General features: G+C 39.3%; 1 protein-coding gene across 2 annotated transcripts; it reads right to left on the bottom strand.

Moving 5' to 3' along the window:
* Positions 1–306: 306 nt before the first annotated feature.
* On the bottom strand, positions 307–16,376 carry LOC120315947 (butyrophilin subfamily 2 member A2-like). Of its 2 annotated transcripts, none has more exons than XM_039361017.1 (8): positions 16,088–16,376; positions 15,399–15,528; positions 13,944–14,291; positions 11,373–11,648; positions 9,969–10,073; positions 7,370–7,390; positions 5,210–5,242; positions 307–3,489 (listed from the first exon to the last, which is right to left on the bottom strand). In XM_039361017.1, the coding sequence occupies exons 1-8, from the start codon at positions 16,187–16,189 to the stop codon at positions 2,972–2,974; spliced, it is 1,533 nt and encodes a 510-aa protein (XP_039216951.1). In that variant the 5' UTR covers positions 16,190–16,376; the 3' UTR covers positions 307–2,971. The 2 variants fall into 2 exon arrangements, with proteins under 2 accessions (XP_039216951.1, XP_039216952.1); XM_039361018.1 differs by having other exon boundaries at positions 11,373–11,615.
* Between the last annotated feature and the right edge of the window lie 551 nt (positions 16,377–16,927).

Genomic DNA, 16,927 nt, shown 5'->3' with positions numbered 1-16,927 from the left:
AAATGAATGAAGAAAAATAGAAAGTACAGAAAAGGAAAGAAATATTGAAAAAGAAAAAATAAGCACATATATAAGGAATATGTAAAGAAAAAAATAGATCAAAGAGAAAGGAAAAAAGAATAAAGCTAAAGAAATAAAGAAATGACTTCCTCCTTCATCACAAGTATAAACAATTTTAGCAACTTATCATCTTCCCTTAAAATACAGCAAGTGATCTTTTCTTCCTATATCTTATCTATAAACAAGTCCTTTAAAGTCTTGTCTTTCAATCCAGATCAGCAAAAGTTCATTAAGGATTACCAGAGATAATAACACAACTATTTTAATATTAATTAAACAATCAACTTCCTTTTACTTTTAACAATCTCTATCTTTAGTCCTTTCAAAAAGTGTCCTAGAAGTTGATTTCTTATATTTTTTATTTTATCCCTTTTCACAAAATTTTTCAAAACTTTAATAAGTCTTTTGTAAATTCAGTATAGAAAAGTTATTCAGGTGACTCCTTTGATTTATCATGTTTTTAAGAGAATTTAAAATGCATTTTTCCACAGGAAGAATTCCTATAACTAAATTCCAAAATCTTATTTCTAAACTATCCGAACCCTTAGTCAATTTGTAACTTTCCCAAAAAAGTTCCAATTACCCCTTTTTTTGTTTATTCCAAAATACTTAATTCCTAGACTTGTATTTAAAACTCCTTTCTTTAAGGATTGAAGGAAACTTACCCAATGCTATAAAACTTGCTGATCCAAAGATTCCTAATAGCTGAAAAGCAGTTAACAATTTCCAAAAGTGATGAGAAAAGGAACTATGCAAACCCACTATTCTTTTAAAAGCAATGACCAGAGTTTGAGCAAAATTGACTTTCCTCCACCTCCCTAGAGCTCTAAATCAGAGGTCTTCAGACTTGGCCTTTTTATGACTTGTGGACTTCAACTCCCAGAATTACTCAGCCAGGCATGAAGTCTACAAATCATAAAAGGGCCAAGTTTGAAGACCCCTTCTAAACCCCCCAGAGACTGTTGTCTTGGGGCCTTCTCACAAGAAGCAATTATGGGCTATCTCTAGTCCATTCTTTGTCCAGAAAGGAAGTACTAAGAGCTGGTCTACTCCCTGGCTCTTTATTCTGCTACAGTTGTTGCTGAGAATGGATCCAACTTCAGTTCAGCAATTCTTCACTAGAAGTCCCTTGCTTTTAAAAATTGCTAAGAAAAATTCCATTGATATTTTGAGCTTCCATCACCAAATTGGCTCACACTCTCCTTAGAGGAGAGAACTGATCAGATACAAAGGATTCTACAAATTCCCCATGAAGCTTAATCTTGTTTTTCTCTAAAACAGCACTCAGTATGTAAATCACCTAGTTTCCTGTTCTCACTCAGCTCCAGCTTGGGACAGGATGAGGGGCATTAACAGAAGGAGTGCCCCCAAAATGGAGTTGTCTGAGAGAAGGAAACTGTTTTCAACCTTATAGCAATGTGCTTGCATGCAGGCAACTATTCTGTCATTTCAGTGCAAACAGTTCTTGCTTACCAACTGTTTGATTTAGCGACCATTCAAAGTTATATGATAGCGTAAAACAAAACCCCAGTTTTGTGACTAATTCTTACATTTATGACCATCGCAGCATCCTGCAGCTTCATGATTGCCATTGACATAGATTCATAACTGGTTTCCAACAAGCAGAAATAAGCAAGGAGTAAAATCACAAATTGTGATCATGGGATGTCTCACTTAATGATCCTTGCACTTAGCGATGGGCCCAAGGGAACAATAGCCAACAACTTAATAGCCAGCTATCAACACCCCAATCCACACCTAAAAAGCCACCTACAACAGTCACCATCTAAATACTACACACAGAATAGCCCAACGCACACACTCTGCTAGAGAGAAGTTTCCTGAGGATGGGCTCCAGCATGAGTCTGAACCCACGGCTCCCCGTGACTGACCCAGATTGGATCCTGCAACATTATCCTGAGACACATGTATTCGCCTTCATTCGTCTTAGCCAGGGGTCCTCGAAGTTGGCCACTTTAAGCCTGGGGAATTCTGGGAGTTGAAGTCCACAAGTCTTAAAGTGGCCAAGTTTGAGGACCCCTGGTCTTAGCGATAGAGTTGCCAGTCCCAGATATGGTTGCTAAGTGAGGGCTACCTGTAGCCGTTTTTGCCTTTCCACCCTACGCATTCCCTTCCCTTTGCTCATGAGAGGGCTACATGCTGTGGGCTACATGCTGTTCACCCTGCTTCTCTCTGTCTTATTTCCAGAGCTATCCAAATAGCGCTTCCCAAACCCAGCCCTAGTTCGCTAAATTATAAGAACAAGATTTTTCATGGTGTTTTTTTTTAAATACGCAAGCTTCAGGGTAGTTGCATTAAGCCTCCCGTTGCATTAATACAGTATTCTATTTTAAAAGCAAACCTGAAAAAAGAAAAATAAAGGCTTAACAATTCTCCCACTCCTCACCATGTCGCTACCATATTCCACCTAAAATGTCAATCTCATATAGACTGAAAAAAATTTTTTTTAAGAGTGTAATCCCAAAATTGCCAAAAATGTTGTTCCCCCCTCACTTAATACACTTATAACACACATGTACTACCTTAGTCTATCACTCCAGGGTTGTTTCTCCATTCCTGATCTGCTTCCAAGATTCAGGGGGTCAGAAGTAGAGGAAACAACTTGAGATAAATCAGCAGGAGGTAAGTAAGATATAGAAAAGGCTGTCCCCCAACTTTTCCTTGCTTGAGGTGAGTGATATCCTCCCGCTTAGTCAAGACCCCACGTTTCTCCTTCTCCATGATTGTAAAGCTACAGTAAGGAGAAGTGATCCATATACGACTATTTACAGCCCTCGCATGATATGGAAAATGAACTGCCTGTCTCTGGCTAGTGCTAGGGCCAGTCACAGAATGTGAAGGATAAGTGTACGGTGTTTAATTTTCTGACTGAATCTCCCTTAAAGGAAAGTCACCAAGGACACATTCTAAGCCAGCACCCTACCCCTACGTAAAAGAAGGGGAAGACTGCTTCCCCATTGAATGGGGCTGAGAAGAAGGTGAATATATGTGTTTGGTGATTGACGTCATGAAAGGCAACTAGTTGCATCTCATAATCCAAGTAAACCCCTAGTTTCCTGGGCTTCTTCTTCAGAATCAGGGGGATCTTGGGTAGAGTGAGAGCTTTGTATTGGATCCGATCCTTTCCCACTGCCCAGATTCCTTCTTCTGGGACAAGGATGAGCTTTCCCTTCCTCTTCATGGAATTTCTCGCCACTCCCAAGGCCCAGTACCCATCCTCTCCAACTTCTACTTCCCAATAATGCTTTCCGGAGGAAAATCCCTCACTTCCCAGGACGCAGCGCTCCATATTAAATCTTTTAGGACTGTACGGTAGGCTCTGCCACATGAATCCCTGTATGACAGTTCTTTGATCGGCAGACAGGATCAGGTCGTGGTTGGCTGTTTCTGGATCCAGAACTATGTTTGCTGAGAGGAAAAGGAGAAGTGGGAAAAGAGAAAGAAAGGAAAGAGGAAAAGGTTAACCTAAAAGAAAATGCTGCAGTTGCTCCCATTCTTAATTATAACGAGGAAGAGAAATTGATCAGCATGTAGATCTTATTTTGAAACAACTTTTAGTGCTTATCCCAGTGATGGCGAATCTTTTAGAGACCGAGTGCCCAAACGGCAACCCAAAACTCACTTATGTATTGTCAGGTGCCGGGTGGGTGTGGCTCATTGGGTAGGTGTGGCCAATTGGGTGGGTGTGGCCAATTGGGTGAGCGTGGCCCATTGGATGGGCGTGGCTGCGGTGGTAATGGCAGACTGTGGGACTAAAAGGTTCAATCAATCAATTCCAACTTTGCAAGATCTTTTTTTTTCTCGCAAGAAGTTGAAATTGATTGATTGATTGAACTTTTTTTTTTTGCACACGGTGGTGGAGGCCTAATGCAAAAAGGTTTTATAAAACCCAGATGGGGCGATGATGCGTGTGCTCACAGAGAGGGCTCTGTGTGCCATCTGTGGCACACGTGCCATAGGTTCGCCACCACGGGCTTATCCCATTAAAAGACCCATTTCCAAGGCTACACCAAGTCTCCCTTGATCTATTTAGATGAATAGCATTGCATAGTATGAATGACACTTCCCTGGTCTAAATTGTGCAGCAAAACAAGGAGGTAGTATCTTCATGCCTAAACACAATAGGCTTCTATTATTTCATTTGAAATAAAATATACAATATATTTGCTATCTAAGTATATACTAAGTAGGTAAATATGTCGTATTTTATACTTACTATCTAATTTTTTGGAAGTTTTTTTATTGTACTTTTAACCATATGTCGATGAAGATTCTTAGTCATCCAGGTAGAATTATCTGGAAGTTGAGTCATGGAAGCAACATGACCCAACAAGAAGGAAAAAAAAAAGTCCAGCTGCCATATCTCAATTTCCAGACAATTCTACCTGGATGACCGAGAACCTTCACTAACATATTGCCACACACTTTGGGAAAGAAGTAGTGTGGGAATACTCCTAAGAATTTTAGAAGTATTGCAATGACTCTCTGCCTTTTCAGATTCTCCTAACCAATTTGTTCAGGCTGAAGATGCTGCTTGGATACGCAGTGAAACATCTCAAGAGAGAGAGAGAGAAAAGTCCAGTTGCCATGACTCAACTTCCAAACTTTAATATGTTTTCATATTATTTTATGATGTGCTTATAAACTCCCCAAAGTCACCTAGGTGAGCTGAAGGTGTAAACATTGGATAAATAAATAAAATAAATAAAAAGTAAAGTTAAAAAAAATGCAGCTACCTGTTAAGCTTAGAGCTTAAAATTAGCTATTTGCACAATTCACAAAGAGGTCTTTACACAGGGATGATAGGGCTTCTATGGAAGTCCCTTGTGTAAGTCACTGCTGTTAAAAAATGAAATTTCCCCATAGAATTTCTGTAAAGAATGATATCAAAATCTCCACTAATGTGTATTGTGTTTGTCCCCGAAAAATGCAGCTGGGCTTATAGTACTTGATTCCTTTACATGTAAATGCCAGAACTCAACACACGACAACACTTTTGAATTAAAAAAAAAAATCCCTTGGAGTAAAAACCTCATTAAAACTTGATGTAAAAATTCATTTTCAGAGATTAGCACAATAATGATGGAATTTACATTTTGGAGTGATAACAAACAGGACAACCACCAACCTTTTTCTATTGGCATCACCATGTTCCTCCAATCTAAGAACAAGATTAAAGATTAAAATAAATCAAAGGAACAGTTTAATATTGAAAAAATAATTTAAAAAACAACTGTTCAAAGTCACTACAAAGTGGTTTTCTTTCTGCATCATTAGAACATAGCAGGCCCAGGTGCCTTTAAGTTTTAGGGCCTCCTCGATCCAATGTTTTTCTATACAAATTTAAATCATCATCACCAGTGTCATCGTCGTCATCATCTTTTGATTCTGAATGAAGTTGCCCCCAAAAATGATCTGAGGGTTCTCCTGAACTCACAGCTTCTGTTAGAAAAGGAGGTGGCAGCAGTGGCCAAGAGGGCTTTTGCAAACTTCATTTTGTGAATTGTGCATTGCTTCCTAGACTTGGAGGCACTGCTCACTTCACTCATGTCTTGATCATCTCCCAAGTGGATTACTGAAATTAAATGGGGCTGCTTTGAAAGATCATCTAAAAGCTGCAACTAGTCCAGAATGTGCCAATGTGAGCAGTTATGGGCCTACCTCAAGGCATGCATGTTATGCCCTGTATTCTCTACAAGTTCTGCTGGCTCCCAGTGTGCTTCCAAAATGGAATTCAAGATGTGGTTGAATGTTTTCCAAGGAAAAAAATTAAGACAGTCCAGTTGCCTTTTAGAAAAAGCACCTTTGGGACAACCGTGACCCAGAGAATTGAGAATCTCCACAGACACATTGTTGTCACCTATAAAGCCTTCAATGGCATGGGGCTGGATTATTTGTAGGACCTCCATGTCAACGCTGCTAACATTGGATGTTCTTGCTTTGACAAAATATGAAGAGGCAGCCACTCTGTATAAGCTGTGTGGTATTTTTAGAGTTAAATTAGATGATGCTGGGAGGGGAGGAGAAAGAATATGTGTGGGGATTAATTAAGATAAGAAATCATGGAAGGGAAACTTTGCTATTCAGACTGATTGGAGAACATGAATTATGACTGCTAATTAGAGGAGGAAATTATGCTTGAATATTATGTACTCAGGGGAGGGGAATTCAGATCTTGGCATCCACCATGCTGTGCCGACACTTTGTTTCACGATTAAAGACTTTTTAGGATAAACAATGCCTGAAAGTTCTTTGAAGTGTTTCATTAGTCAGAACCTTGACACTCCAGTTGTTTCTCTCAGGTCCTACAGGAGAGATACTGTCCTGGTCCCCACAATTAAAGAATGCCATTTTAAGGAAGTACATCATTTCTGATGTAGTACTTCCCTCTGGAACACCCTATCTCCCAAGATTAAATTAATGCCAACTCTCTCAGCCTTTCAGAAAGCTCCAGGGCTTGGAAGATGGGAAACTACATGTGATATCATTGTTCTTGATGGAGCATTCATTGCATTTCTTTTTGGTAACCATTATAAGTTTTATGTTTCTGCTGTTGCTGTTTCTCCCTCCCCCCCCCCGTTTTTTTAATGTGTTAGCTGCACCTAAGTCATATTTGGGCTATGGGTAGCCATATAGATTAATTTAATAATGATTATTTATATTTAATAATTATCTACTATAATTTATCAAGGAAAGTTGAGAAATTGTCCCGGGAAAGAAGAACAGAGTTTTACTGCCTATAATATTTCTATTTCAGTGTCCACTTAAAAAAATTGTGAATGATTTTGAAAATCTTTTGAAGTATAGTGTTACATTTTTTTAAAATTCACCTAAAGGAGTGATCAATAATAAAATTACATGCTTTGCTCATTGAAATTTAATCCCTTCAGATAACAGGACTAGAACTTTTTTAAGACTCTTATTTGAAACCATGGAAAAGGCTGAATGTCACACCACAGTGACTGAGATAATTGGGCTTGCTTGTTGGTAATTTTCTGAAGTGCACACTTTGTTCCTATCAGCAGATATTTTGCTATGGACTTTTATTTGTCCCGTTCTGTTTTGTTACACAGAGTCACAATTTAACAAAAATATAATTAAACTGATATTCTTCCTTTTCCATGAAAGAGCTGCAACTCAACACAGAATCACCTACAGTATAATACCTATATTATACATTAAGGAATGCTTAATCTCACTGGAGTTGATGTATTGATAACTTCTGTATTAGATTGTGGCCCAAATGTTTTTTCTCAAAAAACAGAAGAAGAAAAAGAAAACCACTTACTCAGTTCAGTGTCCAGCTTTCCTAGAATACAAGAAAACAAAAACAACTTATTACTGTACTGCTCACTGATGCAGAAAACATAAATGTGTGACTTTAACTCCTCCCCTCAGGACCGCACTCTAGCGCATTGCATGCCAAAACAACTACCTTAGATACAAAGACAATTCCCCCCCCCCCCATGACACCACTCTGCTAAATGCCTAATTCCCACAGCACTGTCTTATGCCTAAGGATATTTACCCATATTATCCTTCTCATCTTTCCTATTACCTTCTCCTATTGGTATCTTATAATTTATCACTTTGTTGTTTGTATTTTATGATTTATTATTATATTTTATGATTTATGATTTATCACTTTCTTGTTTGTTATCTATACTGAGAGCTTATACACTGGAAACAATTCTTTGTGTGTCCAATCACACATAGGAATATCCTATCCTATCTTATCCTGTCCTATCCTATCCTATCCTATCCTATCCTATCCTATTCTTTGCCATCATTATTTATAAATAAAGCCAACTGATATTCCCTAAATCTTTGGAGAAATAATAAGGAACAAAATAGCAGCTAAACATAATCATCATTCAATATATAACATAATAGAAAACTAATCAAGAGCTAGCAAAAAACTTTTTCATTCATGTTACACTGTTGATGGATTGATCTTTTGAGTTATTCCTTTAAACCAGTGGCCTTTAAAATATGGTCCGAGGATCCCCTTTGATAATTATTGAAGATATTTGCAGAATTTTAAAACAATGTTTGCTTTTTGTTACAAAATATGTTCTTATTTTAAGAAAATTTTATTAAATTTAAAAGATAAATGGTTAAAATACAAAATTACAACAAAAAAGAAAAATTAGGGGGCAATAGAGAATGTTTAGTATAGGTTTTTCATGAAATATATTTATGTTAGTATGTTGGGTTTAATATTCTTTTTACTTCATTTAATAAATAAATATTCTACAAAGATATACAATTAAAATTTTAATATAGTAAATATTGATAAATATAACCTCTTTTGGAGTCCTCCATAATCTTTACAAGTTCAAAAAGATTCTTTGAGCAAAACGTTTAAGAAGCACTGGTTCAAACAGTAGGTGGACTGGATGACCTATCTGCCACTAGATGGCAACAAGGTATCAAAAGTTTTTTTTTTTTTGCAACTGTTGGCTGCCATCTAGTGGCCAACTATTTTATGCAGCTGAGATAAAGTTGTTGAGGAATAGAAATATAATTAAGGATTGACTGTGAAGATCCCTGTGAGAGTTGTAAACTATCCTAAGAACATAACTGAGGAGAAGAACAAGAACCTTTGTGTGTGCCAAGGCCATTTTGCAATGGCTCCCTTAATATCATTAATATAACGGTTAATATCATCCTGCTTTTGTTTTGTTTTGTTTTGTATTAAGTGCTGTATGCCACTCAGTTTCACTTTCATGTAAGAGGGGTGACTACACAAATATGATAAATGCGTAAATAAAATTGCCTGCTAGGCAGGCTACAAAAGTACAAAACTGAGTCTTTCCTATTACATTTTTAGTTCTACACATTCAGCCTAAAATGGGCTAATCAATTTCAAGACTTGAAGAACCAGTTAACCAACCTGTTGAGAAACAGTAGATATAGAAGCCAAAATTCAGTTAACCTTGCAGCCAAAAGTGGAGTGAGGAGTGGGTGAAGGAGTGAGGGACAGATTGAAGGGGCCAGTCGCACAGGAACCAGAAGAATTATGAGGCTGCCAGCATAGGATACATCATTTCAGGTCATCTCCCTGAATATGCCTTCTGGAGCAGAGTACCTACACCAGGGGTAGGCAACCTTGGCTCTTTTATGACTTGTGGACTTCAACTCCCAGAATTCCTGAGCCAGCATGGCTCAACTTGGAAACCTCTCCCTTTCTCCTCAGCATGGCTGGCTCAGGAATTCTGGGAGTTGAAGTCCACAAGTCATAAAAGAACCAAGGTTGCCTACCCCTGACCTACACCATCCTTAGTGGCAGATGAATGCTAAGGTTCAAGCAAAGACATAAAAAGAATAATGTGCCATGTTTGCATGGAGGCAAGAAAATTAGTGGATTTACTCTTAAAAGGCATACTAGCCAGGAAGTCAAAAGAGAAATGTAGTGTTCCAATCTATTAAGAAACTGTCATAACACTCTTCCCAATGTATGACGTACATGTGTATGCGCAAGTATGTTCCATCTAGGGGGGAGGGGTGTTGTGTCCTGAGCCTGCAGAAGCAGGCTCGGGACGTTGCATTGGTCCTGGGCATTCCAAAAGCTGTCCGGGACCAGACCAAGCAGCGCCAGCCTTGTGCGCATGCGCAAGGCGCGAAAATGCTCTGTTCACATTGGCTGACATTGTCTGGGTTTCTGGCCATATAAAAAGGCCTGCGTGCCTTTTGTTTGTGTTCGTGTGTTGTTAGGAGAAGAATAAAGAGCTGTTTAACATCGCCATGTGTCTTCATCATTCACACGCGAACAAAATACTTAACACCAACCAAGCATGATTACTGTAACTGTAGGGCTAACTGACAATTAACTGAGCAACAGCCTACTTTTATGCTGGTAAAAGGACAATTTCCTATGTACTCACTGTATTTGTTCAGTAGGTAAAAAATAAATATAGAAAATCCAACCACAGCCATTAGGGAAAAACATAGAGCTACTATCCAGGATGATATTTTGGGGAAGAGGTGATCTGAAAAAAATGAAAGAAATAGAGATGAATCCATTTTAAAGCAACCTTGAAATATTGGGAAATGCTCTGCTTTTGTCTTTCTTATCCTTTCTGCTATGATTCATGTTTCAGGAACATACGCCTTAACCTGTACCATACACCCCATAATCCAAACCAAGGCTTTTCAACCAGTGGCATGGGTACCACCTGTGGTACATTTGCACGTGGCAGGAGGTATGCAACCATCCTAGAAAAGTGGTAGCGGGGGAGGGGAATGAGCTGAACCAGTGGCAGTACTGCACAAGCCTGAGCGAGAAATGGCTAGAGCTGCAGGGTTATCAGGGTTCAGCGGAAGCACAGGATCAGCACTTCTTCGGGACTGTCAGGGCTCAATGGAAGTGCCAGGATCAATGCCACTTTCCAGGTGATCGGTGCTTCTTCAGAGCTGTCAGGGCTCAGTGGAAGCGCCAGGATCAGCACCAGGTTCCAGCTGGAACTCTGTGCTGATCCTGGTGCTTCTGCTGAATCTGAAGAAGCACCAATCAGCTGGAATGTTGCAGCATCTCCAGGGTCTTGTGATTTACATTCAGATGCTTGGCAACTGATTCATATTAAATGAGGATCACAGTGTCCCAGGGTCATGTGAAGTGACCAAAACCTGCTGCAACCACCCAGCAGACAGGGGGAGTAAAAACCAAACACCCCCCACCCCACCCCCACTGCCAATCCTCAACAAAAATGCTCACAACAATGAAAACCTCAGACAGGAGGAAGAACGCTGACGGGTGGGCAGGCAGGTGTCTTGCTCGGCTGTGGCTTGGGGGGCATTTTTTTCAGTGCCATTGTAACTTCAAACAGTCACTAAGCAAACTGTTATAAGTCGAGGACTATCTGTACTTCATCACTTTTTTTCTTTCCTTTTTTTTTGGTCAAGTTTTTGACACCCTGCTAGGCGACTGGTGGTACTTGGATACTGCCATATCCTAAAAGTGGTACAATGGGTGAAAAGGTTGAAAAGCCATGATCCAAACTATGCCCACTGATTCAGATAAATACATGTTCCTTAAATCTTCCCCATTTTTCTTCTTCTCAAGATTAAAAGAAAAAGAAAAGAATGCAAAGATATATGCTACATGCACTCATTTGAGAGTTTCTTCTTGAAAGGATGTCTTGTATAACTCTTCATTGACTCTGAGTTTGCCCTAAACAAGACATGGGCACCACCTGCAAATCTATCCAATTTTGAATCTCAGACTCATACGATTACAAAGCCCAATCTCTAAAACAGAGATCAGCTATGAACAGTTTTTGTCGACTCACTTGTTATGTGGATGGTTGATTCTTTTTCCAGGTCGAGGAGGCTGTTTCTGATGACACAGGTCAAATTTGAACTTCCTTTTAGAACGATGTCGGCTTGTACATCGAATGTCCCATCATTTCTTTGTGAATCTTTTTTTGCCAACGAAGACAGAAGCCTCCCATTGAGCTCTCTCCAAAGGACCTCGGGCTTTGGATACCAGCCACTGGAACGACAAACCACTCGGATCCCTCCGTCCTGATAACCTTCAATGGAAAGGAGAGGACCAGGCCCTAATGCTAGATGTGGGACAAATATGCACATTTTAAGCGTTTTCAGGCTGTTCCAAAGATGGGCATCCAGCAGAACCAGGGAAATCTGCAACCCTAAAACCCCTACGCTGACATTCTGGCTTCAATTGCTGGAAAAAACTGAGGAATGCCTTCCTGCCATTGTGAGATGAAAACACACAAATCCTATAACGTAAGCCAGTGGTGGCGAACCTATGGCTCAGGTGCCAGAGGCAGCACGCAGAGCCCTCTCTGTGGGCACGCACGCTGTCACCCCAGTCCTAGGCCTTCAGCTGGGTTTTATAAAACCTTTTTGATTTAGGCCTTTGCCGGCCATGTGCAAAAAAAAAAAAAAATTCAATCAGTCAATTTCAACTTCTCCCGGAAAAAAAAAAGATCTTGCAAAGTTGGAATTGATTGAACTTTTTAGTCTCACCCAGTCTACCGTTACCACTGCAGTCACACCCACCCAATGGGTCACGCCCACCCGGCACTCAACGATGCATAAGTGGGGTTTGGGTTGCAGTTTGGACACTCAGTCTCTAAAAGGTTCGCCATCACTGACGTAAGCAATAAAATATTTTTTTTTTAAGAATTCTTCAAAAAAGGAGGGAAGAAACTTGAGAAAACTTAAAACCTCGTTTGTATCCATGTGATGAGGCGTTATTCACTTTGAGTTTTTAATCCCATTTGTTCTATCCTTCAGCCCCAGGCCAAATATTAAATCAGGTTCTTGGCCCCCATAAGTTACCCTCTTCTAGTCTGTTCAAAGAGTTAATGGAATCAGTTCAAAGAAAATAGCAGCAAGGGATAAAAGAAAATACCAACACTGAGGGATAAAAGAATATTTGTTTTTTTTAAAAAAAAAATACTGTAGAATCAGAAGATTGTCCAGTCTAATCTTCACCCTGTAATTATTTAGATTTTTTTTAATCATCACCCCCATCTCCCTCCTCATTCCCAATCCATGAATAAAATCTATATTCTGCAATAGAAAGTTGGCATACTGCATAACAAGAGTCTATGGGTGTCAGATGAGGCATAAAGGGAAACCATACACTAGAACTATTATTCTGGGGAACTGTTTATGTCTGGGTTATGATGAGTATTGATAACTTCCCAATTTGTCTGCCTCTGTTTGTTTTTTACCTCTTAAGGCAAAGAAGGGTGATTTTTTTCCTCCTCCTCCTGTCAAAACGATCCTACCCTTTCCTTCCAACATAAGATGAATGGTGGATTGAATCAGTTCCAGACACTGCTATGATAAGAACATGAAATGAAACCTTCCAAGTCTGGTAAAACTTCCAGCAGTAGCATTTCAGATATTTCTAGTAAGCCTACAAACAGAGCATGCAGTCAATAGTACAGTATATCTAAATTCTTCTCATCATTCACTGTTAGAAGCATATTGCACCTGAATGTCCCAGTCAGGTATCACAGGTGTACAGCCAAACATCAGTGGGGTTGCATACCTTTAAAGGACCAGATTCCAGGCTGTGAATGGGCATAAATATTCAGGACGGCACTTACAGTAATTGAAGAAGCTCAAGGAGTGATAAGTTATCAAAAGTAGCTGCCTGGATTGACTTTATAGCAGGTGGAGGAAACCTCAACCCTCAACAATGAAGCTGTAGGAGATGACCAGGCTGAGAAAGAGGGAGGGGTCAAATGTGTCATCAGTCTTGAGTCAATTTGTGCCCACTAGAGATCTAAGTCCAGCCCACCTTGAATTCCTCTGACTCTTATCTACCGCCTATTTGCTTCAATTGTTAGTAGTTCAGATTCTTACAGAGAACATAACCTTGCAATAAACCTTTATATTCATTTGAACTGCTGATTTCCACACTTCACAGCATCCCAGACCTGTATATGTCCCAAATCTAAAATTGGTAGCAAAATGGCAATTTTTGGTGCCATGATTTAGCCCCCCTCCCCTTTCCCCCTCAAGCATCTGGAAAATTCAGTTGTTTTGGGCTTGCTTTTTTATTATATGCTGACATTGAAAAAGGAAAAGCTAAGTGTTTCATCAACCATATTTTCTGACCCCCATTTCAAAGAAGTGAAATAGAAATAAATGGCCAGTGGAAGAAAAATGATTATCCACCTTGACATTACGGTAACTCTTATTACTTCTAAACATCAATCAAAACTGAATAAGAAGATAGAAAGATTTTGGGAGAAGAAACCTTAATAGCTCTGATTTTCTCACAATCTAAGAACATGTTGGAAGGCTGATGACTGCAGAGGTTTTAGAGCCAACTTCAATGACACATTTCTATTGAAAAAGATTTGCTCCTTACTTACCAGTCACTTTCATATCTAATGTGGCTTCCTGTTGGAAACTCCCATTCTTAATAGAGCAGTGGTAGTGTCCCTCATCAAACAGGCTAATATTAAAAATTTTCAGCCCAATCTTTCCATCCCCAATGCCATCTTTTAAAAATTCTGTTCTTCCTTGATATTCCAGCTGCTGCTGTTCCAGATGATCTTTGCCACTGTGATAAAGGTGTATATATGAAGAATTTTGGGAGCGGAACCAAGCAATCTCCATATTCTGGACATTTGTTCTGGGTGACAGATGACAGTGAAGCACAATAGTCTCCCTCAGAGAGGCAGTGACTGGGTGACGTGGTCCAAGCAATGTCAGCTGCACTGTGAAATGTACCAAGTGCATAATAATTACAAATGGCCAAATCGACTGAAGGAGTAACAACATATAGATAGCTCATCTACAACCTCAAAACATGTCAGGCAATTGATGTTTGCCTGAAATAGTAACCCTCCATTTGAATACTGTTGGGTTGGGTTTCTGTTGGGTAATCATTCAACTAAAAAAAAAAAAATGGGGATGTGGTTGGGATAGCTCATAATGCAATATTTGCTTTGCACATATGAAAAACCAAATGGAATATTTAGCATTTCCAGAAAGGCTGAATGCCAATCGCCATAGATAATGATCACTGTAGTATATTTCCATATACACATAATTCCTCCAGAATTGAGCAGGAGCACAGCACGATGCACATTCAATAGTAATAGTAAGAACTGGAGAAGGGTATGTGACGCCTAACCCTATCAACGGATTTGCAAAAGAACTCAGTACCAAACTACATGGACCAAGGGTCTAGTTTTGCATGTTCGTTTCCTGTGTCAATTTCTAACTTCTCTGTTAGCAGGTCATCCATCCTTGTATTGATCAGCCTTCCCTCTTTCATTAGACTGATATTAATACAACCCCCAATAAACATATAATGGGATTTGTTACCCATGTTGATTCATTATATTGCTTCTATATTTTCATAATATTATATTTATTTATTTATTTCTTATATATGGCACCCATCTTTGCCATCTTTCATTCAGGAACTCAAGGAAGCAAAGCTATTATATCTTCAGCCCATTTGAGCCCCCCGTGGTTAAAGATAGACTGGAATCTGGGTGTCTCCAATGCCACTCCAACACTTTAACTATTACACCACACAGTTTCTTTGTTTTAATGTGAGGTTTAAGGAGCACATTATGTTTAATCTCTCTCTCTCTCTCTCTCTCTCTCTCTCTCTCTCTCTCTCTCTCTCTCTCTCTCCCTCTCCCTCTCCCTCTCCCTCTCCCTCTCTCTCCCTCCCTCCCTCTCTCCCTCCTTCTCTCTCTCCCCCTCTCTCTGTGTGTGTGTGTTTGTGTGTGTGTGAGATGCTTCTTAATACATAACACATAAAAGCAATTATATTTCTTAGAAAGTACAGTAACACACAAGGTTCTTACTTGGATTGCCATTGATAATAGGTAGAACAACTAAGAAAGTGATAAACAGGAAAGAACTCATTTTGGAAACACAACTGAAGGTTTTCATTTCCCTTGTTTTCTTGTTCTGGTGTTCAAGACAGGTAAAAAACTGATAGAAGAGAAGTGAAAAAGAAATATTGTTAGTATTGTATTTTGTTAGTATGATTTTGTTTTTCTTTATATGTATCCATAGCATTGCCTGACTCGGAATGCTGGTAAAGGGTTTTTAATGGCTGATCTAGGCACAGGTTGCTGGATAATGTGAATTTTCAATTCAATTTATTAGTGGAAATGTTACGATACTTAGTTATGGTTTGGGATCGCAACAGGCTAGCATACAATCTTTTCCTCCTCGTTGTCAGAAAATAGTTTCAATGAAAGAGTGCCTGTGGAACTTCCTGCCAGATAAAAAATTAAAAAGTGTAAAGCTAGATAGAAACATTAAGCAATTGTTACTCTTTTTCAGGCAGACTATAAGCTTAGCTATTCAACTTTTGAAAAATGGCCATAAATACCTCAATGCATTAGGACTGAAGTCTGACAACCAGTGAGACAAAATATTCTCACGTGGAAGACAAACTGAACCCAACGAATACATGCACATGTTAAAATAATTGCAGATACACATTTAATATTCCAAAATCAACAGTTGTAGTCATTACTCTTACCTTATTGATGGGCAGTCCTTGGATCACGTCCAACTTGCATTTTCTCAGAACAAAAGTAAACTGCACAAGTTTCCCCCTTACCGGGTTTTTTTTTTCCTCCATTGACAATCAGCAATAGAAAGATAAGAGGAAGGGGAGGTGATCCAAATACTCTTTTGCACAGGCAGATGCCAACCAGTCCACGCTTGCCTTGAAGGGGGTCTTGGGGATGGTGGAGCAAAGAGGGAGGAACTTGTTTTTAAAGATCTCATTTGTCAAAATCTCCTTGTTAAGCTTCTTCTCTTGTGCTCCTCATCGCATTATCAGTAGACAGCAGAAGGCACAACAAAATGGGAAAGAGGCCAAGTTTTAAACCAACGTCATCTTCAGCTAATCACCAACAGGCAGTCCAGCCATAATGTTTACAGATGTTGCAGCAGCATCAACAGTGAGATAGTTATAGAGATCTGTAGTGTGGGGAGGTGATGATTATGAGGTTGCCTAGGTTTGTGTGTGTGTGTGTGTGTTTGCAAAAGGAACCAAATTACTTCTCAATTGAAAGCACTCGATGTAAGCAACTACCTAAGCATGAAGTAATATAGGGAGGGTACCATATGTTCAGGCGGTTGCTTATATTATTTGTCTGGGAGCAACTTTTTTACTAGTGACCAAGCATCAAGCTGGAGATCTTTACTATCCAAAGTAGGGACTCTTTCATCAAACCATAGTCCTGTCCCGTCCTTCTGAAAAGGCTAAAAGAACCACATAATTGTTCTTCTCTAATGAAGCCCATTGCTATTTCTGGAGAAAGGATTGCATGACAGTGCGTTGTTCCAATTTATTCTCAAGTTAGCCCTCTGA

Source organism: Crotalus tigris, unplaced genomic scaffold, assembly GCF_016545835.1.
Source record: "Crotalus tigris isolate CLP2741 ecotype Arizona unplaced genomic scaffold, ASM1654583v1 scf7180000019189.1338056, whole genome shotgun sequence".
NCBI classification, from domain to species: Eukaryota; Metazoa; Chordata; class Lepidosauria; order Squamata; family Viperidae; genus Crotalus; species Crotalus tigris.
This window is presented reverse-complemented; position numbering and strand designations above follow the sequence as displayed.